We start from the raw sequence: 25763 nt of genomic DNA, 5'->3' as shown, positions 1-25763 counted from the left end.
TAAATTGTATTTGATGCGGAAATAAAATTGACTAGACTCTTCTGGGACTGGGTTGTAGAGTTTGTACATCATCACTATGTTGTACTACCCCTAATGGTATCATACTCGCTTAAACTTCAGTTTTAATTTATTTGCCATATTTTTGTATATATCCCTTGCTCTTTGGTAGTTCAGTATTATATTTTAATGCTATGTAATAGCTCTTTTTCTAAACTTTTAACAAGTAATACTGTTAACATTTAACCTTCATTAGATAGAAAGAGAATTCATCCCTGATATTCTCAAATCTCAGTGCTCCTCCCCAACTCCAGTATTTTACAGTGCTCATTTGAAGCCTTACTGTGGAGTGGAATACTGAGGCTACTTTAAGTTCTGGAACTGCACTTGCTAAAGTCAGCAGGGACCTCTTGGTAGCCAGATTGTTTGGATACTTTTTAGACTTTACTTGACCTCTCTCAGATCTTTGTCATTGTTAGCCATTTCCATTTCTTTGAAACTCCCTACTCCATTGGCTTGCTGACATCTCTTAATTCTCATACTAGGCTTCTTCACTCCCTAATGGCTTCTTAATTATTGCCATCTGTCAAGGTTCCATCATTTACATCATGGTTTGAATCACTACTATCTGTTTACTAATTTTCCTAAATCCTTTCCTTACCTCAGATCGATCTTTTAAGCTTCTGACCTGTATATTCAATTACCTCCTATATCATATCTTTACTTAAATATCTTATAGCTACTTCAAGTCAAAAGATTTAAAACTGAACTAATTATATTCTTGGCCCCCCCTTTTTTCCTTCCTCCTCTTCTCCTGTTTCCTGTCCAAGTAAATTTTATTACCATCTACCAGAAACTTGTACATCAACTATTTTCTCCCATCTCCCAGGTCTAGTCAGTTACCAAAACAAAAGCTTAGTGGTTAAAAGTATGAGTCATTCTTGGTTTCAAGAATTTGTGTGTAGGCTGGTCAGAATGCCCATCATTAAAAGCTCTGCAAATATGGGCTTCCCTGGTAGCATAGTGGCTAAGAATCCGCATGCTGATGCAGGGGACACGGGTTCGAGCCCTGGTCTGGGAAGATCCCACATGCCACGGAGCAACTAGGCCCGCGAGCCACAACTACTGAGCCTGCGCGTCTGGATCCTGTGCTCCGCAATGAGAAGCCATGATAGTGAGAGGCCCGCGCACTGCGATGAAGAGTGGCCCCTGCTTGTCACAACTAGAGAAAGCCCTCGCACAGAAATGAAGACCCAACACAGCCAAAAACAAATAAATAAATTAATAAACTCCTACCCCCAATATCTTAAAAAAAAAAAAAAAAAGCTCTGCAAATAACAAATGCTGGAGGGGGTGTGGCAAAAAGGGAACCTTCCTACACTGTTGGTGGGAATGTAAGATGGTGCAGCCACTATGGAGGACAGTATGGAGGTTCCTTAAAAAACTAAAAATAGAACTACCATATGATCCAGCAATCCTACTCTTGGGCAAATACCTGGACAAAACTATAATTCAAAAAGATATATGCAGGGCTTCCCTGGTGGCGCAGTGGTTGAGAGTCCGCCTGCCGATGCAGGGGACACAGGTTCGTGCCCCAGTCTGGGAAGATCCCACATGCCGCGGAGCGGCTGGGCCCGTGAGCAATGACCGCTGAGCCTGCGCGTCTGGAGCCTGTGCTCTGCAACAGGAGAGGCCACAACAGTGACAGGCCTGCGTACCGCAAAAAAAAAAAAAAAAAAAAAAAAAAAAAGATACATGCGCCCCTATGTTCATAGCAGCACTATTCACAAAAGTCAAAACATGGAAACAACCTAAATGTTCATCAACAGATGAATGGATAAAGATGTGCATATATACAATGGAATACTACTCAGCCATAAAAAAGAAGAAAATAATGCCATTTGCAGCAACATGGATGCAACTAGAGATTATCAAACTAAGTGAAATAAGTCAGAGAAAGACAAATACCATATGATATCACTTACATGTGGAATCTAAAATATGGCACAAATGAACCTATCTACAAAACAGAAACAGACTCACAGACATAGAGATCAAGCTTGTAGTTGCCACGGGGGGGAAGGGGAGGGGGAGGGATGGATTGGGAGTCTGGGGTTGGTAGATGCAAACTGTTACGTTTAGAACGGTTAAACAGGACTTCCCTGGTGGCTTAGTGGTTAAGAATCTGCCTGCCAGTGCAGGGGACTTGGGTTCGAGCCCTGGTTTGGGAAGATCCCACATGCTGCGGAGCAACTAAGCCCGTGTGCCACAGCTACTAAGCCTGTGCTCTAGAGCCTGCGAGCCACAATTACTGAGCCTGTGTGCCACAACTACTGAAGCCCGCACACCTAGAGCCCGTGCTCCGCAACAAGAGAAGCCACCACAGTGAGAAGCACGTGCACCACAATGAAGAGTAGCCCCCACTCGCTGCAGCAACAAAGACCCCAACACAGCCAGAAAATAAAGAAATTTTTAAAAAACAGAATGGATAAACAACAGGGTTCTACTATATAGCACAGGAACTATATCCAGTCTCCTGGGATAAACCATAACGGAAAAGAATATTTTTAAAATGTATATATATATGTGTGTATATGTGTATAACTGAGTCAGTTTGCTCTACGGCAGAGATTGGCACAGCATTGTAAACCAGCTCTACTTCAATAAAAAAATTTTGAGTGTCAGGATTTTTTTTTTTTTTTTTTTTTTTTTTTTCCGGTACGCAGGCCTCTCACTGCTGTGGCTTCTCCCGTTGCGGAGCACAGGCTCTGGACGCGCAGGCTCAGCGGCCATGGCTCACGGGCCTAGCCCCTTCCTGGCATGTGGGATCTTCCTGGACCTGGGCACGAACCCGTGTCCCCTGCATCTGCAGGCGGACTCTCAACCACTGTGCCACCAGAGAAGCCCTGTCAGGCTTTTTTAATTGCAGTATAGGTCCACTTTTAAAACACTTATGAAGAAATACAATATATGGAAGTATATGAAAATGGAACAACTCCAGTTAAAGGAGGAAGGTTTTGTATTCCACCTACTTAGCCAGTTTCTTCCCCACCTACCTAATGAATGTTGATTGGAATTATTATCCTAAATTATTTCACTTCATCTTAGTTTTGTGACCTTGGATAAATCAATCTGTCAGTTATATAGTATAGGGGTAATATACTTTTCTACAGGATGGTTTTAGGATCAAAAGACAGTGAATATTGTTTTTTAAATTAGATTTAACATTTTATAAAAAGTATAAATGTAACATACAACTCTTTTGAGGTGCTGTTTTATGCACATTTGGAATTACCTATATCTTTCTAATTAATCGCATTTACCACACAGCCTCTTTTTAAAAATATAGATGTTGGGTTAAGCCACATAGAATTTGGAAATCTTGCAGAATCTTAAAAATTTAACATCTACACTTTCATAAAAGCTATATAAGCAGAATTAAAGGGCATCAACTGTTTGTTTTAAGTCAGTAAATGCTAACCCAAATGTTTGAAAAGTAAAGGTGGTAAAGGGTTGACATTCGCAACTGCTGGTAGGAGTATAAACTGGTTACAACTCTCAGAAGCAGTTTGACAACAGCTATCAAAATGTCCTAAAAATGCATATATTTTTTGTCTTAGTCTGTTCTTAGACTTCTCTAACAAAATATCATAAACTGGGTGGCTTATAAACAACAGAGAATTATTTCTCACAGTTTAGAGGCTAGGAAGTCCAAGACCAAGGAACTGGCAGATTCGGTGTCTGGTGAGGGCTCACTTCCTGGTTCCTAGTCTCTCCATAAGGACATTAACCCCATTTGTAACCTCCTCACATAGGCCCCACTTCCAAATACCATCACTTGGGGGATTAGGCCCCTCCACTAGTTATTGTACTTAAAAAAATTTATTTATCTATTTATTTATTTGGTTTTGGCTCCATTGGGTCTTTGTTGCTGTGCACAAGCTTTCTCTAGTTGCGGTGAGCGGGGGCTACTCTTCGTTGCAGTGCGCGGGCTTCTCATTGCAGTGGCTTCTCTTGTTGCGGAGCATGGGCTCTAGGTGCGTGTGCTTTAGTAGTTGTGGCACGTGGCTTCAGTAGTTGTGGCTCACAGGCTCTAGAGCACAGGCTCAGGAGTTGTGGCACACAGGCTTAGTTGCTCCGCGGCACGTGGGATCTTCCTGGACCAATGCTTGAACCCGTCTCCCCTGCATTGGCAAGTGGATTCTTAACCACTGTGCCACTAGGGAAGTCTCTAGTTATTGTACTTTAATCATGGGTATGCTAATAATTACCTGGAACATGAAGTGTTTGCTCAAATTCCATTATCTTTCTTCATTGTTTGTTTTTAACATGCCATTGAATTAAAACTTAGTCCCACCAATTCTACAGTACTGCTAGAGTGTTTTATTTCCTAAAGCATTAGGTGGGCAGTAGCATTGACATTTATACAAGGATAGTCCTAGCAGCATTGTTTGTAGTAGTAAAAGCATATGTCTCTCTGTAATGGAATACAATATATTTTTTAAAGAGGCAGATTTACATCTGATAATGATTGCTGAGATTAAATGAGTTTATGTGACATTGTGTGTAAGACATTATCTGTAGTGTACTGCAGTTTGTTTTAAAAACACGTATTAATTATCTCTAGAAGACTATGCAAGGATATGTAGTTATAGGTAGATTATCACTGAAAGAATACACAAAACACTGGTAAAGTGGTTGCCTCTAGGATGGAATATTGGGGGTCAGTGGTGGAAACCACACTTTATTGTGTACTTATATATTTAAAGTTTGTTTAACCTTGTGTATGTATAAACTTTTAAATTATTTAAATTAATTTGAAATGTTTTAAAGGCAATACCAAGGAAATACCTATTTCTATCACAGTGGGACTTAGGCTCAAAGAAATTGAGAGACATTGAAATAGGTTGCCTTAGGAGACAGGTAGCTGATTTTTGCCTTCAAAGAATATAAGGAGAGCATGAAATTCATTTGCTAATTCAGCTTCTCTAACCTTTGAGTTCTTTCTAATTCTAAATTAATTTCTCATTCTATGATAATATACTGTTTGTAGCTTATACCTTTTTTTCACCCACTCTCACGGTTTAAAGTTGTCTCTAAAATTAAAATACTTATTTATTGTAATTTTATCAGAACAATTTTGCCTACAAAACTAAATTTCATTACTGTCACAAAGTGATAACTAATTATATAAGCCACATCTTGATCTTACAGCTTGTGAGGCAAGCAACACATTAGAAACATAACTAAAAGCTCAAGAACAGTGTTATAATCTTAAGGACGTACTATGACAGGGTTAACTATTTTAGAGGCTTTTGCGGGGGATTCCTTTTCTTGTGAAATACTTGTATGATTTGGAAGGTTATACTCTTAAAAGAGTGTCTTAAGATTTATGAGATTTTAAATATAATATTCTTTCTTCAAAATAGAAATGAGAGTTTATTAGGAGTCATTTGAATTTGTTTTCTTTCAGAAATCGAGCTATAGCAGATTATCTTCGTTCAAATGGCTATGAAGAAGCGTATTCAGTTTTTAAAAAGGAAGCTGAATTAGATATGGTATGTTTGACTTTTTACAGTTATTCATAGTATATATGAGTGGACTTTACTTAGGTATCCTTAGTTAATGGTCACCTGAGTTATTCACAAATCTTGTCATTTGTTATTGTGGTTTACTTGACCCTAAACCTAGTATTCACCACCACCCCCCTTTTTTGGTATAATCAGATGTTTTTATTTATTTATTTATTTATTTTTATAATCAGGATATTTTTCGTAACGTTTGAACCTCGAGATTGAATGGCTTGTATGGCTTGAACTATTGTATTTTTGCCTTTTTAAAAATGTTCTCATTTTTTTTCTCTAGAATGAAGAATTAGATAAGAAATACGCTGGTCTTTTGGAAAAAAAATGGACATCTGTTATTAGATTGCAAAAGAAGGTAACTAAGTCTTTTTTCTTTTAAGTTAGTTGTATTCAAAGTATATAAACTGAAAATATCAACATAACATAAATTATTCTTTTACATTAGTTAATAATTATATTTAACCTTGAAAAGGCAAATAAAAATACATTTCTATGCATTATTATTTCTATGCATTATGACCTATACAGATCATTGCTGGTAAATGGTAATTTATGCAACCAGGGCTACTGGCTGAGTTGAATCTAACACAACCCCGACTTCAAGGAATTGGTACTGAAGAACCCATTTATGCACTTAGATGGGAAGAACACACGGAGCCAATATGATGCTGGGGAAAGAGCACTAAAGTGTGCTCTTAGACAAGTCATTTTCATCTCTGACCTTTTATTTTTATCTGTAAAGTGAAGGCAATAGGTAATATTCTGGTCCTAAAATTTATACTTTTAGTAGGCAAAATTAGAATAAATAATATTGTTATAACATGAGTTAATCCATAAAAAGCCCTTAGAAAAGTGCCTAGCACATAGATGCTCAGTATTGTTAGCTTTTAATATGAATATTCTGATTAGCATGTACAATGTAAACTATGGTTTGGAAAGAACTTACTAAGAGTTGCAGAATTAGGGCTTCCCTGGTTGGCGCAGTGGTTGAGAATCCGCCTGCCGATGCAGGGGACACGGGTTCGTGCCCCGGTCCGGGAAGATCCCACATGCCGTGGAGCGGCTGGGCCCGTGAGCCATGGCCGCTGAGCCTGCGCGTCCGGAGCCTGCGCTCCGCAACGGGAGAGGCCACAACAGTGAGAGGCCCGCGTACCACAAAAAAAAAAAAAAAAAAAAAAAAAAAGAGTTGCAGAATTAGAAAGGATCAAGATAGGTTCCCTACTCTTCCTCTGATTTGTATCCTGGCACCTTCCAAATTTTTCTTTGAGTTAAGGAGTTAAGACACAATTGTATTGCAATTTTCTCAATTTTTAGTTTTGTCACACTAAGATTTTAGTAATATATTTAATATAAATCATTTTCAATTAAATCTGACAAATGCTTTGTAAATTACTGAAATTTTATTCTCCATATATGGATGCAAAATAAAGGCAGGTTTTTAAAAATATACAATTTTTATCAGAATTTATCAGTACATAACTATGTGTTCCTTCTTAAGGTTATGGAATTAGAATCAAAGCTAAATGAAGCAAAAGAAGAATTTACGTCGGGTGGACCTCTTGGTCAAAAAAGAGACCCAAAAGAATGGATTCCCCGTCCACCAGAAAAATATGCATTGAGTGGTCATAGGAGTCCAGTCACTCGAGTCATTTTCCATCCTGTGTTCAGTGTTATGGTCTCTGCTTCAGAGGATGCTACAATTAAGGTAGTGATTTCAAAATTGAAAGACATACAATAGGATAATTGTTAGAAGCAACTTTAATGTTAATTGAGTGAAAGAAATGAAAAGATCCTGAAATGAGGACCTATGCAGAGGAACAGGAGGGCCTCTTTGAAACTGTGTGATTGATTCTAAACCTTAAAAGACAGAATAAAATTTCATTGTAGCTCCTGAGAGACAAGCTGCCAAATAAGTTCACTGATGACTTTGAGAAAATTGGGTGTCACTAATGTAACACTGGACAAATATAGGTCACCCAGTGCTCGAATAACTTTTGTTCTTGAAGAATTAAAGTATAAGTATGTGCCTTACTTATTAGCAGAGGTGATAGATGAAAATACAGGATTACAAAACTAGTAATTCCGGGGGTGAATATATTCCACAAAAAAATTCAATAGAGGATTTATTTAAATTGCAGTCTCCTTGATGGTTTTGATTCCAAACTAAACAGTAATTCTCTCTAGGGGTATGGAAATGTAGCAGCTTTCCATTTTATAAGTTATGTATTTCTCTCATTTTTAAAAAATTTTCATGATAAGCATATACATTTTAATATTTTTTAATCAGGAAAAAAATTTTTATAATTTCCTTTGATTCAGACACAATACAGTGATAGTTGTATAAACCACGTACAGAAAGATGAGTAAGATGTAGTTTTAAAAATTTTAAAAAAATAAATAAAAATAAAAATTTAAGTAGGTTTCTCTATCTAAAGCTTATTTCAGATTAAGTTCTAGATTTTAAGTTTCATTTGTAGAGGTATAAATGAGAAAATGTGAGTAGATTGCTAAGATTGTATTTATCACGTAGCAGCAGTCAGCATAAAACGCAGGCATTACTTAAATGTATATACTTAACCTGTTCTTTAAACATGATTGTATGTTTTCCTTTTGTGGTTTCTTTAGTTTCTAAATCAGTGGCTTACTTTCATCCTGTGGGCTGGTGATCCATGGGTCGGGCTGCCAAGTAATTGGAAGAGAGTCTTAAATTCTATTTGCATTACATATTTCTGTAGGCTGAGATGATTGCCTAATACACTAATATACTTCTGTCTTTCAAATTATGTAGACATGTATTTAGTTTATTAATTTCATGATGGTCTTGTCTACTAAAAACTGCAGTGCTGTCATGAAGCATGGGGGTAAAGATAGACTTATCAAATAGATGGAAAAATCAGTCTTAACTATTGATTTTGCAGCAGTGGTCTAAAAATGTAAATAAAACTGCTAATATGCCATCTTAAAATTAGCTATTGGTTCAACTTTAAAATGGAAGTTTTTAAAGTTTTATCTATAACCATACCACGTATGTCAACAACTAGTAAAAGTTCTCCCTTCCGTTTAGTCTTTAATGTGCACACATACGAAAAGCATTTGTATTTAGTTTTGCTTCCTTCTTTGATTAAACTTATTTGAGAAATACTTTTCTTTGTTTCTAATGAATCATCATTTTTAATGATTTTAAACTGATCTTTTTACTTATATGTGGAGACTTTATAGAGTAGTTAATGGTCAAGAGCACAAGCTCTGGGTTCAAGTAAGTTTACTTGTTTTTCTTACGTGCATTTTTTAACGTAGTTGTAATCGTGTGTAATTTTGTGTTCTTTTTTATATAACATTGTATACATGCCATAAATTCCTTACAGTGGCAGATTTTATATCTGCGTAGCCATTTCCCTAATATTGGATGTTTAGGTTGTTTCCATATTTTCAAAATACAGTTTCTAAGTTTCTCTAAATTGGTTGAAATACACCCTACCACAGATACATTTGAACTTACTATGGAAAGAATGAAATCAGTCACTTGATTTTGTAATTAGTGTTGGTTAAAGACTTAACTTCAGGCTAGTATTTGGCCACCAGGATAGAAGTTTAGTATGTTCTTGAGATCTGTTTCTAATTGTGATTATTCTTGATAGCTTATTATTTTTATTTTTTTAGAAAAATTATCTTTAAGAATGTGACTGTGGCTCAGTGTTTTTATATCATTATGACATATGCTTCTGTAAATCTGCTATTTAAGGATAGTTATATCTTGTGAAGTCTTTCCTTGGCCTCTTAGATGTCTGAGCTTTGCTTGTCTAGTAAAATTGAATACTCCTTTATCATTCCCCTAGTATTCTACATATATTCGTGTCATAGGCCTCTGAAACCCTTTTTTTTGTACTTATATTTACTTTTTAACATGTCTGTTGCCTGCTGTCAGACTGGGATGGAACTCTGCCCTGTAGCATTATATACCTAATCACCAGCATGGTTAGATATATGGTAGATGCTTAGTAAATGTGGTTTTAGAGGTCTGTTTAATAACAGATTTTCTCTATAGAGAAAAGTCCAATTTATACTTGAAGCTGTGCTGTTTCTGAGAGAGTTACCCTTTGTTACTTGTTCAGTTTGTCAGCGTCGCGTCAGACTGGCCTGCCGAGTGCAGATGTGAACTGAGGAAGGAGTGATGTGATGCTAACCAATTTTCTGTTCACTTGACAGGTGTGGGATTATGAGACTGGAGATTTTGAACGAACTCTTAAGGGGCATACAGACTCTGTACAGGATATTTCATTCGACCATAGTGGCAAGCTTCTGGCTTCATGTTCTGCGGATATGACCATTAAACTATGGGATTTTCAGGGCTTCGAATGCATCAGAACCATGCATGGTAAGGGGTGGAGGATAGCATTTTGATACTGGTTTCTAACATGGTATTCCAGAGAGAAGGACAATGTTTTCTAACAGTGTGCAAGTTCCCTACATTCAATTCTTTTTTTTTTTTTAACTCTTTACTAGGTTTTAATTTTACAGTGTAACAGTAGTCAAACACAGAAATCTTAATGGTTCTAGAACAGACTGTGTTCTTTTGTTATTGTTGTTGTTATTCACATCACTCTGTTATTGGTCAAATCAGTCATGCAATCAACTGGGTCCCTACATTCAATTCTTATTGTCTATAGTGGAGGAGCGTATGATGTAGATAGTCCATGGATAATCATGGTAATTGAGAGTTGTTTTCTCTTATGAGGTTTTAAGTATCTCTTAGTGGTTATAAAATATTTGTTTTCACAAATATATTTGCATGAGAAAAACTGCTAGGACATCTATCTGTTCTTGAGAAGAAGAGAAAATGAATTTATTGGGGTTGTTTTGTTGTTGTTTCTCATTTTTTGCAGTTGGGAAACTGAAGTCAGAGAGAGTAAGTAGATGTAGTAAAAGCTGGAACCCATATTCCTTTGCTTACTTTTTAATATTCCACATATACTATAGTCTCATTGTTAAGTTGTTTTCCCAGGCCTTGTCATGGAGACTGTTTTCTGAAGCAGTTTGGCTTTATGGAAAGAGCAAGTATTGAATTAAGAATGGAAGTCATAGGGTTGTTGTGAGGATAAAATGAAATTGTATACTCAAATCATCTGCTTTAGTACCTGGTACATAGGAGGTGCTCACTAAATAAGGATTTTTGTTGTTTTTTTAAACATGATGAAATATGAATGTTTGGGTCTTATATAAGGAACACATACTATGTTAATAAAAATTTTTTTTTAATGATTATCAAGTGATGTTAGCACTTGAGTAAGCTGTGTGACTACACAGATGGTGTAATTTGAATGGTATGCTCCCCCACCCCACTCCCCAGAATTAAGTGCATTAGGGAAGCTTACAGATCAAGGGACTTCTATTGAATCCTTTTGTAAAATCTGTATTTGTTTCTTTAAGTAGCCTGTATCTTACTGCTCTAACTTAAAGAGTTCTTTCCAACCATTATATGTTCCTTAAAATAATGTGATACTTATGAGGATTCTCTGAGGCTTTTTTTGCAAAGGATAGCTAACTAGCATTGTGAATAATGCATTTTATTTTTTTTATCCCTATGAATATCAACAACAAAAATCATTTTTAACAACTTTTAAATATGGAACCAAATCCCCATTTTTCTTATCCATTCTGTTCATCTCTGTAAATCTTATTTCTTTCTTATATCTTAGAATAACAACCATGGAAAATTTTGTGTTTTTTTAGTGTTCATAAACATTCAGTGTATTAATATATTCAAATGCTGATGATACTGATTCCCTGTGATTTTAAAACAGTTGTCGAAAGTAATTATAAATTGAGCTGGCTGCTTGTTTCGTTGTGGATTATTTTATTAAGTTATTAACCCCTTAACTTTTTTGTGTAAATCCAGGTTTCTTATCAAATTAATATAAAACTCCATTGTATTTAAAGTTGCTGTGATATTTGAAATCCCATGATGAAATCTCATGGTGAACTGAGGTTTAATTGCTCTTGATGATATATCACTTAAAATGTTACTGTGTTTTGTGTTTTAGGCCATGACCACAATGTTTCTTCAGTAGCCATCATGCCCAATGGAGATCATATAGTATCCGCCTCAAGGGATAAAACTATAAAAATGTGGGAAGTGCAAACTGGGTGAGTAGATTTAGTTGAAAAGGCGTCAGCTTGAAGAGATAATATTCAACAAAAAACCCAAAATTATATTCTGATTGTTCCAGTAAATTTGGCTGTAACCCAGAATGATCACCATGACAGTTACATTTTAAAACTTAAGTTTAAATCTCTAATTGTCTACCCAAAAGGAACAGAAATTATGAAAGAAACTGTATCCTTGAGAGCCATTTTCTGTGTAATGGCTTATTTTTTCTGTGGTCTTCTTTTAGGTTATCTCTCTGTGGGTTGAATTAAAATGTAAATAACATTTGTGCAGGTATGCCCCTATTAGGCTTAATTTGGTTGTGCTTAGAATTACATGATTGTTATAATAAAACCTTAACCTACTGGTTTTGTCCAGATTAGTAAGAGCATGCCTTTTCCCCAACATGGCTAGAAATATTTTTGTTAGGTTTACTGTGTGTGCTTAGTTAAAAGATTTTATTTCTATTTTTTACCTTGTAGATTTTGATTTGGCTAGCTCCTTAATGATACTTCCATCAGCTTATTTTAACTGATGTTTGACTTTCCAGCCTGTCCCCATCTTTTTTTATTAACCAGGAATGTACGTGTATTCTGTTGACTTGCATATGATGCCATTCTCTTCATTCCAGTGCATAGCTAGTTTTGTATCGCTTCTGGGAAGGGTCCCAATGCTTGCCATTCACGATGCAAACTATTACTTATTTTGATAGCTACTGTGTGAAGACATTCACAGGACACAGAGAATGGGTACGTATGGTGCGGCCAAATCAAGATGGCACTCTGATAGCCAGCTGTTCCAACGACCAGACTGTGCGCGTGTGGGTCGTAGCAACAAAGGAATGCAAGGCTGAGCTTCGAGAACATGAGCATGTGGTAGAATGCATTTCCTGGGCTCCAGAAAGCTCCTATTCTTGCATCTCTGAAGCAACAGGATCTGAGGTACTGTATGATTTATATGTTATTTCATGATTTTGTTGCTGTTATCTCAGAACTTTAAATAACCTTTCTGATTCTCTATTTCATGCCATTAATGCATTTAAAAATCTGCATCCCAGAATCCTGAATCTTGAAACTCTTTACTGTTCCAACTTGCAGATAGATGTGTTTATATTTTTTAACCGATGGTTACTGTTGCTGTCAGCTGACCCTTGATGTATGCCGGGATGGGGGTTCTCCTGAAGAGTAAAAGTGGTCATTTAAATTAGTCAGAAATGTCATTGTTATAAGAGTATACCAATGCAAAAAATAAAACTTATGGGAGAGGTTAAAGTTATCTTTTAGAAGAATAGTATTCCTTAATGAACATAATTATTTTATTTATAAATTTATGGTGAAATGCAGTTCAGCATTTAAATATTTGTTTTAAATGAAGAATATTTCATATGGAGGCCTCTGATACTCTTGATCATTAGAAACACTGGCTGAATCTGGAGTGTTTTTTTTTTATGATTCTTAATTTGTGCTCTTCATGATTTCATTCTTTGTAATACCTTAAAATTACAGAATAATTAATTCTGTGAATAAGTTGTATGAGCCAAAATTGACCACATTTCTTTTTTATAGAGACATTCCTATCATGGGTTTTTTTAAATTATATTTTAATAAATGAAGGAGGATTCCCCATCCCTCCACCTCTCAATTATCTTTCAAAATGAAGCTTCTATTGTAATCTCTGTAGCTGGCTGGCTGGCTGGTTGCATTTTCAGATTTTTTTTTTTTTTTTTTACTGCCACCTGGTGGGGGTTATCTACCATATGTCAAATTCGTTGTGGCTGGACTTTATATAAAGGATAAATTAAATAGTTTTCAAATTTTTCGTGATTACAGAAGTCTTGAGCAGTAAATTTACCATCCATTGGTATTGTAGAAACTGAATCTTAATCTAAGTGGAAATTTTCTATTTTTATATTATCTAGGTCCTTCCTGTGTAACCTAGGTATGTCAAAAGACTTCTGTATTTCAGTAGAGAAAAACAAGATGAATAAGTCCTGGATATCTGATGTACAGCATGGTGACTGTAGTTAACAGTACTGCACGTTGTATACTTGAAATTTGCTAAGAGGGTAGATCTCCAGTGTTCTCATCACACACACACAAAGGTAGTTATGTGAGGTGATGGTTACGTTAATTAGCTTGATTGTAGTGACCATTCTACAGTGTATACATGTCTCAGAACATTAAGTTGTATACCTTGAATAGATACAATTTTTAGTTGTCAGAAAAAGGTTTTTACACAATTAGAAATATAGATCATTGTTAGGTAGCTGTCATTTAAAGTCCTTACCTAACTTCTTGCCTGGGAAACTTAATTTTTCTATGTTTTCTATAGACTAAAAAAAGTGGCAAGCCTGGACCATTCTTACTGTCTGGATCCAGAGACAAGACTATCAAGATGTGGGACGTCAGTACTGGCATGTGCCTTATGACCCTTGTAAGTTTGCATAATCTTACTTCCACTTTCGCATTTTTACCGTGTGCCTATCTTTTGGGGTCAGATGCCTTGTGATATCTTATTAAATAATCTGAATTATCTGAGGTTTTAAAATAACTTCTTTATAAATAGACTTTTTGTTGTCGTTAAGTCCATGGTTGCAGTGATATGGAGGTCATTTCTGTAGAATATTATGTTATACAAAGGGTCTAAAGCCAGTCAGTGCTAGGAGGGAGAGTCTAGCCACTATACCTCTAAAAATTATATGACATCTCCTGCGGAGGGGAAACAGTAATATTACAGACTCATTCATTTTTTGAAGCTGTTTGCTTTTCGATTTCATTATACTTAATTTTAATATGAATCCTTTAAATTATTACCTATATATTTGCATGTTGGAGTTCATTTGGTTTATTTTATCATTCTGAAATTAATGGTGTTAGCTTTATGACTTGGAAATGCTTATTTCATTTAGGAGCCTGTTTGATCTAGATTTTAGTATGAGGATATATAAATGATAGTAGGGGATCTGTGGACATTAATCCAGTAGCTGTTTTTCTAATTTGGTATCCATGTTGGTTTAGAGATTCTTAAAGTGCTAATCATACCTTGAAGTGATTGTCTCTCTGTAGCATATGATAGACACATATGGAAGTATCATCAAGAACTGATTCGCAAATTAAACTCTCCTCTTAGTATTCTGAGCTGAGTTCAGGTATACTATGCTGCTGTTAGAAAACATGATCTACATTTAAAAATCAGAAAGCACGTGCTCTCTTCTGTAACAACACAGGTCATCATTAATTTCCCGGGAGGTTTCTGGCTCCTGTTTTTCAACTGAAGGATTCTTTTTTCTGCTTTATTTTGGTGTGGCCACAAGAAAAGTGATTTGATTTTTGTTGAAGCTCCTACAACTCTAGTGATTGGTGGCTTTTACAGATAACAAAGTATTCTTTTAAGTAAGGGCAAAGGCAAAAAAGTAAACCAAGGCAAAAGATATGTCACCTTGGTTGTCTCTTCTTTTTTTAGCTCTTTGGGAGGGAGGTTCTTTTACAAAAGCAATATAGCTATTTACATTTTAGAAAATTTGAGAAATAAACAGAAAAGTTAAAAGAAGAAAATAAACATCACCCTCAGATCACTTTACCATACCTAATACCTACCAAGTGTATTTTCGTAGACTAGAGCTGTCCAGTAGAACTTTGTGATGATATTCTGTGTCTGCACTATCCAGCATGGTAGCGACTAGCCATGGGCAGCTGTTGAGCTCTTGAAATGTGGCTAGTGAGACTGAAGAACTGAATTGTTGATTGTATTTAATTTTAGTTTATATTTAAATAGCCACACGTGACTAATGGCTATCCTGTCGGACTGTGCAGTTCTAAAACTTTTTCTTAAATTACTATGTAGATGAATATGGTGGGGGGGGGTTTCTGTGTAAAAATGGTATACCGTACGTACTGCTTTGCAGCAGACTTTTAATTTAGAAGGTGTGTGGCACTTGCTCATATCATTAGATACATTTATTACATACAGTGCTTTGCTGAACGTCTTTGTTAACCAAGTCATCTAGGCACATTCTTAATTATTTCTTAGGATAGATTGCAAAAAATGAAACTGCTGGACAGGGGATATAGATAGACGAATGGATGAATAAAGATATGCAGTAAATACCTACATATCCTTCACCTAGTTGCCAGTTGTCAACATTTTCATTTCTCTATGTGTGTATATGTAGATTTTGCTGAACAGTTTGAAAGTTACTTGTAGACATCATGACACTTGACCCCAGATATTTTAACATGTATCTCCTAAAAACAAGGGGTATTCTATATAACCATAATAAAATTATCACACTGAAGAAATTTAACATTAATACTCTACGTATTTAAATTTTCTCCATTTACCCCAGTAGTGTCCTTTATAACTTTATTTTAGCCTCTGTCCAGGAGCCAATCAAGTATTATATGTTGCATTTACTGATCATATATCGTTAGTTTCCACTTTCCTTTAATCTAGAATTTCTTAGACTTTTTCCCCCTTTTGTCTTTTTTGGCACTGACGTTTTTAGTGTATGTAGTTCCAATCCACTTTGAGTAATGACTTACTGTTTTTGTAGATGCTATTTAAACTATTTATCCCTTTATTAAGTCAAATACCTTTTTGTTTTTAAGGTGGGTCATGATAACTGGGTACGTGGAGTTCTGTTCCATTCTGGGGGGAAGTTTATCTTGAGTTGCGCTGATGACAAGACTCTGCGTGTGTGGGATTACAAGAACAAGCGATGCATGAAGACCCTCAACGCGCACGAACACTTTGTCACCTCCTTGGGTATGTGTACACGTTAACGCGGTTTCCGAGCAGTTAGGTTTTGGGGTGCCAGACCTAACCGTTCTATGTAACCATGCGGATGTTTCCAGGTAAGAAATGAACATGTTCTTTCAGGGCAGAATAGAGAAGACAGGTTAAAAACTTTATGGATTCCTGCCGTTTGTTTTAAATTCTCCTTTCTTAACTCTCTCTTTGCATCATCAGCCTTATAATAAAAAAAATTATTTTCTCCATTGCACAACATTGGTTTGGAAACTAGAATTATGAAGAGGATGCTTACTGAGCACTGTGATGGGTAATTTTTCTTCCCTACTAGCTTGTAAGTTTCTCAAAGGAAATCTTACTCAACCTTTTTACTCTGGCAGATATATACTATTGTAAACTCAGGGAACTGTATTTACACTTAATAAACATCCTCAGTATCATCTGGACCTGAATCTAGAATTTAAGATAGTGAATAAAGTAAAATACAATACACTAGAGTATGATGGATCTAATAATGAAGGTAAAGCCTCAGTAGAATAGGGCTAATGCTTAACCTTACAGGGTCATTAGAAGGATCAAATGTGAATATAAAGCATTAGTACTAAGCCTGGAACATAGTAAGTGTTCAATAAATGGATACATTGAGGCTGTCCTTGTTAGAATTCAGTGTTTATTCAGCCTCAGTTGGGGTGAGGATAGTGGGGGAAGTATTTTTTCAGGGTGTTAGTAGTATAGGATTTAATCATTAAGGCTCAGCTTCCCTTACCTGTTGATAAGCTTGATCTACCTGCTAGGGGTAGATGTGTGGCTATATAGAGAAAAAGAATGGGTGTTCCTGGCACTTGGATGTGCTTATTTTGTGGCTTATTAAAAATTGTATCTGGCTCAGTCTGATTTTAAAATAAGCCTTCTCTTTTTCTTTCAGATTTCCATAAGACGGCACCATATGTGGTGACTGGCAGTGTAGATCAAACAGTAAAGGTGTGGGAGTGCCGTTGATTGAGTCTCATTTGGCCCCTCCTCCCTTGTTTCCTCTGGATGCACTCTGATGATACCATGGTTACCCCATTGAGCTCTGTTTAAATAAATATTGTCCTTTCATGTAAATTATTCTGGATGTAGATTGAGCTTATTAAATGTTACACACAAAGTATTCATGCATGGTGAATCCAAATTGTATACTGTAAATTTACATACGTTGTCTAGAAGTACCATAGGGTTTAAAAACCTGGGCTGGCATTGGTCACACCAGGCCTAAGAAGGCAGAAGTTGAATAAATTGAACTAGGGCACTAAACTGAATAGTTGACAGTGTCATTTTATGTTGGATTATTAATTCCTGTTTTTCTTTCTGCTGTCTGTTGGTGCCTGACTTGATGGCCTCATTTGGGGGAAAGTGGTGGTTATTAGGGCTTTTTCTGAAATGTGTATCTATGTAACATCACTTAAGTGTGCTTAATAAATCTTCTTTAAGGATGTTAGATAATAAGGCTACAATTCAGAATCTTCTGAACCATCTATGTAATTAATGGGGATTACACATTGGAATTTTTGTCATGACACATTTGCCAAATCAGTAGGATACATTTGTTTTGGCAGCCTATCGAGCAAAGGCTAGTGGTATATTTATGTAAGAAAATGACTGTAAATCTGAAATAAGAAAAATCTCAGCAGCTAATAACAAATCATTTATTTCATTTGGGTCTTAATGCTTTGTAAACAGGTTTTAAAAACACTGTAACACTCTAAGCTTCTATTTTCCCCACTAGACACACGTCTAGTTGTAGTCTCCATACTGTTAGACTGTATAGTGATGTGACTTCCAAGTAGAGTTTAATCTTCCCATTGAGTGTGTCATGGTACAAATCACTATTTGTTTTTGATGTTTTTTAGGGATGTGCAATGTGCATAACATAATGACAAAGAAATACTGAAAAGGTTATGTTTGCCCTTTTAAGGGAGTGGGAGAAATACAGCAGTTTGTTTTTCAACATGAATCTGATATCGATTTGAACTGTGTTTAACTTACAAGTTTATAAAAAGACAGGGTTTAATGGAGCGTGCATAAAAATGTACTGTGTTTTCACCTTTTGTTTATGTATAAATGTTTATGAGTATATGGGCCTATCTATAAGTGGATAAGTCTGTATATGTATGTATATCACACACATACAACCTCCATGTCCTTGGGTCCTGGGTTTTTGAAGAAGTGCTAAAACATATAAATAGAATAAATCTTGCTGTGGAATACCATGCTTTAGAACAAATCCTTTTTGATCCTAACGCTTCTGAAAACCAGGTCTGACTCTGTGGGAATTTTTCCCAGCTAAAGGAAAATCACTTCCGTTATTCGCCACCTCCACCCCCAGTTTGGCTGTTGAGCATTTTACACATCCCTGATATATTGTATATTGTGGTCCAAAGTTACTACAAGTAGGTTTAAGAAAATTTTTATCTATGACTTTGGAAATAATATCCCATTGCAGAGTATTAATTAATAATGCCATTGCTTAGCTAACCAACATTTTTTTTAAAGAAAGTCATTTGAAAAGTTAACAGAACAATGAAATAACAAAGATAGTTTAACAAAGAAATTTATCCTGGATTGCATTTATTCATTTGTGTAATATGTGGTTTTTTAAAAAAAATAATCCCTTTTAGTATTCAGTGGAAATTTGGTTCCTGAAAAAGACAAAGGGTTAGAGTTAATGTCCTGTAGATACACACACAGAGAATAGGCCATATATTTACTTAGAAGCAGCTTTATGTCTAGCTTTTGTCTTTTTGTTTGTTTGCGTGTTTGTTTTTAATAATTCCTGAGAGATGTCTCTGGAAGGAAAAGTGTTTTGAAAACTAATGGCTATTTTTGAGGACAAAAATTACAACTTAAGCTAATTTCTTAAATACAGTAGAATAACTTTCAGGACAATATTGCCTCACAACCCTGCTCACATTGAGAAGTCTTTTTTTGTTTCCCCTTAGCTGTTCTGACTGGATTTTTCTACAGAAGCTACGGAAGATATCTTTGTTCTTGTTTGCTGCTATTTCCTGTCCTATTTTAAGAAATATAAATACATAGAAATGGTGCATCTTTAACATTTGTTTGTACATGTATAAATGTCTTGTATTTTAATTCATTTTTAGCATGTAGCAACACGAATTGTTTAAGGGTAAGCCACAACATCTAGAAATCACTCCTAGATACGAACAATAAAGGAAAAAAAAATGGTACCGATTTAGGAGGAAACAAAGCCGCTGTCGCTGGGTTTTCCCTGCAGCCTGCAGTGACTTCCACTGACAAACAAGGAGAAACTATCACTCTGTAAACAAAGTCATCCTTATTGGGAGATTGCCACAGCCTGCTGCTTAGTTGAGTTACCAGACATCCTCCATTTACGAAGCAGCGAACGTTGAATCTCAGGGATGGTCCTCAACTGGATCCAAGTGTAACGAGCCCTGTTTGAATAATGAAGGGGGTGGGGAGAGTGATCCATCCACAATCCGGAAGCAGATTTGCAGAGGTTTCCTGCACTGTTGTTTGACACTGCCCTGTTGATGCCCTTTCTTCCTGTTTCCTGCGTTTTCTCTGTCTGCTGTCTAACCCTGTGCCTTGCCTGGGATAAGTACAATGATGAGGTTACTGGTTTGGATTGTAAGTAGAGGAATTTATTGATTGGTTTAGAGGTTCACTGCTGCTGTGTCACTGTCTCAATCAAATTGGCCACTTATTTAAGAAATAAAAAGCTGGTAGAATTGCATCCTCAGATGATGATTGACCTTTTGTGTGTGTGAAAACAGACATTCCATTGCCACCCTAATATAACGTGCCCAAGAAGTCCTAGCTGCACTCTTGAACGTGCAAGCCGCGGAAGCTGGTTTAGACATGGCTTGGAGAATAGTTGCTTTTTGACATGGCCTCTTGCACTTTAGGAGACTGAGACTGTCCTGTTTTGTCCATCGTGGTGTGACCAATGGTGTGCCCAGAGCACTGCTCTACAACTCACTAGCGTTAGCACGTCGTCAGGGCTGTGGGCGCTCGCTGTAGCCTTCGGAAGCTTCGGCTCTAGATCACCAAGCCCGGTCTCCTTACTGTCCGTGCCCTGCTCTCCTGTTTGCCTCTTTCTGTTTCTATGTGAACTTCCAGATAATATCACTCATTAAATAGTTTTTTTTTTAATTTATTTAAAGAAAAACTATTTAGAAGTAAAGGATATTTTGTTTTGTTGACAGTGGTGGCTTGATAATCCTTAAGCAACTGAAGATAAAATTGTTGAAGGAAAAGGCACTTAAAATGGTTCCTCTCTGTCCAGCTGTATATAAGTCCAATGTGTTAACTAACCTAGATGATGCAAAGAAGAATCTCCTGGTAGAGAAGCAACATGTACGAGATCGGTGAAAAAGGTTTTGGTTTTTTTCAGTGAGGTAGGGGGAGGGCAAGCTGGATTTACAAGTCACGACTGGACCGAACTGGCCTTTTTATCTTTCCACTATATCATGTAAGTGGCTGCTTTCTTGTCCTGCCTATCCTTCAAGCATCCCTAAAGCTCACTCTGAAGATGGTAGAAACAAAACACACAATCTTCGAGTTAGAAGTTGATCCTGACACTGACATGAAGGCGAACGTTGATTTCATACGAACGAACAGTACAGAGGTGGTGATTGATTGGAGAAAACAGTTCCCCAGATTGTAAGAGTTAACTGAAGATATTGACACAATTTTAAAAAATCAGTAAAGGAATGTATATAATATTGCTCTTGTGTTTTACAGTAAGATTTGTTGCTCTCAGACTGTGTAAAACAAGATTTATTCATGTTTTCTGCATATTAAAAAAATCTTATTGTACCAATTGGTAAACTATTAAATGCCTATAAAACTAGATGTGTTTATTTTGTTTTAAGTCTTTTTGTGCACAGATACAAAACCTTTTAAATTGAGTCCGAATAGGAAGCAGGGTTGTGTTCAGCACCAGTCACATGGAGAATAAGATGCAGGTTGCTAGCAGGGTCTGGATGGAAGGCCTTTCTTCGGGGCAGTGCCAGCACTGCCTTTGCGCTCTTGCTTCCTTCACCCTGTTGCAGGAGGGAACTAGGAGCACAGCTGCAGGGGTTCTTGCCTGAGGGGCTTGCAGGAATCCACTGGGTCAGGCAGCTCCAGACTGTTTTCCACCGCTCCACCCTGCCCTCCAGCACCCCTTTCTGACACTGACTACAGCTGAGGCCAGGAAGGACCTGTTAACAGCCTCAGGGCCCCGGGGAGAAGTGACCCTACTGCCTTTGTTCTGTTAATGAATGAGCCTTTTAATTCTGCCCAGTGGTCTTAGATTCTTGGAGATTATTAATACTGTCTTAAATTTCGGTGGAAATGTACCAAGAATCTTCACCCTTTTCCCAGAAGCCCCACGGCTTTCTATGTGCTTTACATATATCGGCCATGTCCTACCTTTCATCCCTGGACTGCTGCCCAGCTAGCATGCGTAAGTGTTTTTAGGGCACCCGTGAGGTCTCCCGCAAAGGACGAGTTGAATGATGTGGTGGCTCATTTTCTTCAGCCCAACTGTCATCCTGCCATTTAGAAGGTAGCTTCTCCACCTACCCCCCCTCTCCAAATGGGAAGCTGGGCCAAGAGCACCAAAGTAATTTGCTTGAAGTTACGGTTTCCTGCATTTTGCAGCTTTTCCATTACTTTGCAGGGCTCCTCTTTTCCCCTAGGCTGAGATCCGGAGGATGAGCCTGACCACTTTCCCTAAGGGTGGAGATTTCCAGCTTTACTATCACTATCCAGAAGTGCACTTAGCTCTTCAAAACCTGTTGGTTTGCCACACACATCAAGCTTCCTTCTAAGACTCATGGTTGCGTCTGTCCCTGGTGTAGGACAAGGTCTGGAACATGGAAGACTTGGAGAAATGGTGCTGCATCCTGGGTGAGGCAGCTCTATCCCTGTTAGTCTGTGGTGGAACTTGTCTTGCCTGTATACTGACGATTCTCCACTGCTGATGTACCAGAACCCTCTAGGAAAGTGATTCTCGGTGTGCTCCCCGTGCCAGCATCAGCATCACCTGGGAGCTCATTAGAAATGCAAGTCCTGGGATTCCCTGGTGGCGCAGTGGTTGGGAGTCTGCCTGCCGATGCAGGGGACGCGGGTTCGTGCCCCGGTCCGGGAGGATCCCACGTGCTGCGGAGCGGCTGGGCCCGTGAGCCACGGCCGCTGAGCCTTCGCGTCTGGAGTCTGTGCTCCGCAACGGGAGAGGCCACAACAGTGAAAGGCCCGTACCGTGAAAAAAAAAAAAAAAAAAAAAGAAATGCAAGTCCCTGGGCTCTAGCTCAGACCTACTGTATCTGTCACAGGGTGGGACCCAGCAAATCCATTTTAACAAACCATCCAGATGATTCTGATTCAGGCTCAAGTTTGAGAACCACTAATCTAAATGAACTAACTTTTCACTGAAGAAAAGTATTTAGACAAGTCATTGGTCCCTGCGCCCTCCAGCTGGGGTTTGAGCTCAAACCTCTCTCTGTCGCCGACAGTTTGATACATGGAGTTTGTTCCTTTGTGAATATTTTTCTTCCACTCACGTCTCCAGTTTATTATTTCTTATGTAAACATACAGGATAGTTACATCCAGGGAAGAGGGGCAAGGATTTTTCTCTTACACCAAAGTAACACCCTTTCCAAGATCTTTTATACATAAATCCAGTAAATGAAAAGGCTGAACCGAAACACTGCATGTTTTCCCCATATGAGAAACAACTAAAAGTGAATGTTATAAGTGAATAAATTCAGCACTTTGCCACACCTGCATTTTAAAAGAGATTTCATTTTCCTGCAATTGTTTAGACACATCATGCAAACACTCTCCTAGGAGTGTTTTGAGATCACTGTTTGCTTCTGAACAAGAATAAATAATAATAGATAACAACCATCACTTTCACAAAACACCATTTTGTCATCATTCCCACTTGGTCACCAGCCCTCTTAAATAAAAGTGGCTGGTGCAGGGACTAAAGGAAGGAAGATACCCAACAACTGAATGCCTGTCAGGCCAACACCCTTATTCTCAACACACCGTCTTCTTCACATACATCCCCTGCTGGTGGATATTAGCACATTTTTACAGACAAGAAAACAGGCTCACTTAAGGTGAGGTCATATGCCAAGGGTAGTGAGCTAATTAAAGCGTGAGCTGGGACTTGAACCCAAATGTACTAGCTCTTTCCCTTATCCGGTTCTGCCTGTATTAAGCATCTAATTAGCTATTTAAGTATAAGGAGGGCCTTCTGACATCTCTGAAACAATCACTTAACCTACTTTTAGTCATACAGGAAAGACCCTCACGCCATCCCCAAGCCCCTCTGTCACCACACTGCCAACTCCACTGTGGGGTGACCATGAGGAATGGGGTAGAGGCCAGGAATGGATAAGAATTAACGTTGCCCACACTTGCAACACAGCAAGGCTCCTCACTCATTCTATATGAAATGACTATTCTCAGGGCAACTGTGTCCCGAATGGCCTGCATCTCAGTGTCTGAGTTCTTTTTTTTAATCAGTGGATTTCCCTGTTTAATGGGGGTATTTCTTTCCATTTGAGGAGGCCCTCCTGTCCTCTGTAAGGTGTCCTGATCACACATGCCTTGTTTGATTGCTAGTGTTGATACTGGGAGTTGGGGGGGGAGGAAATACTCAGGCCACATCAAGATACCTTATTCTCACCTTTAGGATATGTAGGAATTCCTCAACTAAGTCTAACAGTTCTCTCAATATTCATATTTAACAATGCAAATGATGCCACCGACCAGGGCTTAATTTCCAAAATATGCAAACAGCTCATTCAACTCAATTACAAAAAAAAAAACAACGCAATCAAAGAATGGGCAGAAGACCTAAATAGACATTTCTTCACATGCACATGGCCAATAGGCACATGAAAAGATGCTCAACATTGCTAATTATTAGAGAAATGCAAATCAAAACTATAATGCAGTATCACCTCACACTGGTCAGAATGGCCATCATTAAAAAGACTACGAATAATAAATGCTGGGCAGGGTGTGGAGAAAAAAGAACCCTCCTACACTGCTGGTGGGAATGTATATTGATACAGCCACTATGGAGAACAGTATGGAGGTGCCTTAAAAAACTAAAAATAGTGATCCAGCAATCCCACTCCCGGGCTTATATCCGGAGGAAACTCTAATCCAGAAAGACACACGCACCCCAGTGTTCATAGCAGCGCAATACAGTAGCCAAGACATGGAAGCAACCTAAATGTCCATCAAGAGATGAACGGATAAAGATGTGGTACATATATAAAATGGAATACTACTCAGCCATAAAAACAATGAAATAGTGCCATCTGCAGTAACATAGATGGACCTAGAGATTATCATGCTAAGTGAAGTTAAAGACAAATACCATATGATACTGCTTATATATGGAATGTAAAATATGACAGAAATGAATTTATTTCCAAAACAGAATCACAGACATAGAAAACAAACTTATGGTTACCAAAGGGGAAGGGGTGGGGCAGGGATAAATTAGGAGTTCGGGATTAAGCAGATACAAACTACTATATATAAAATAGATAAACAACAAGGTCCTACTTGTAGCACAGGGAACTATATTCAATATCCTGTACTGAACCATAATGGAAAAGAGTATGAAAAAGACTACATACATACACATACATAGGTATAGATAATGTACAACTGAATCACTTTGCTGTACACCAGAAACACAACATTGTAAATCAACTATACTTCAGTTAAAACAAGAAACAAAAACAATGAGTCTGGATGGCAGGAGCGAGTGGAGACAGATGATACGACTCAATAGTAACAGTTCTTTTAAAAATATTTTTTAAGTTGTAAAAGTAATATGCATGGTAAGAGAAATGCAAACAGGGAAGAAAAGTAGAGCCGAAAGTGAAAGAGCAGCGTGGGGGCCACAGAGAGGCTCGCATACGTTAGACCCGAATGCCATCTCGAGCAGCTGCCACACCACCTGCAAGCCAGCTCTCACACTAACCCTTCCTGGATACCACCGCTCACCCTTTTCAAAAATTTGCAATCTGTCCACTAAGAGAAGAGGAGAAAAGGTGGATTTCACACCTCTGTGTCCTTTACAAAACAATAGTCCCATGTCATTTCGGTTGTCAAAAGGCACCTGACAGCACCAATACACTTAAGGGATCAACCATGAAAACTGGGCCTCTCAGGTGACTGACTAGTAGGTACAACGGTAATTACACTTGATCCCTTCTCAGCTTTACAAGATCACGCCCACAAT

At 37.6% G+C, this 25763-nt stretch overlaps 1 protein-coding gene across 3 annotated transcripts in view; it reads left to right on the top strand.

The window, feature by feature from the left end:
* Positions 1-21352, top strand: part of PAFAH1B1 (platelet activating factor acetylhydrolase 1b regulatory subunit 1) — a 74707-nt gene extending 53355 nt beyond the window's left edge. For all 3 annotated transcript variants that reach the window (XM_059046776.2, XM_059046778.2, XM_067021081.1), the window contains exons 3-11: positions 5471-5555; positions 5863-5937; positions 7081-7287; positions 9789-9957; positions 11624-11726; positions 12440-12668; positions 14059-14160; positions 16335-16491; positions 17402-21352. In XM_059046776.2, coding sequence (XP_058902759.1) covers positions 5471-5555; positions 5863-5937; positions 7081-7287; positions 9789-9957; positions 11624-11726; positions 12440-12668; positions 14059-14160; positions 16335-16491; positions 17402-17475 — 1201 coding nt within the window. In that variant the 3' untranslated portion in view covers positions 17476-21352. The remainder of the gene's footprint in view (positions 1-5470; positions 5556-5862; positions 5938-7080; positions 7288-9788; positions 9958-11623; positions 11727-12439; positions 12669-14058; positions 14161-16334; positions 16492-17401) is intronic.
* Positions 21353-25763: the final 4411 nt, after the last annotated feature.

The sequence above is a fragment of the Kogia breviceps genome, chromosome 19, assembly GCF_026419965.1.
Source record: "Kogia breviceps isolate mKogBre1 chromosome 19, mKogBre1 haplotype 1, whole genome shotgun sequence".
In the NCBI taxonomy this organism is placed as follows: Eukaryota; Metazoa; Chordata; class Mammalia; order Artiodactyla; family Physeteridae; genus Kogia; species Kogia breviceps.
This window is presented reverse-complemented; position numbering and strand designations above follow the sequence as displayed.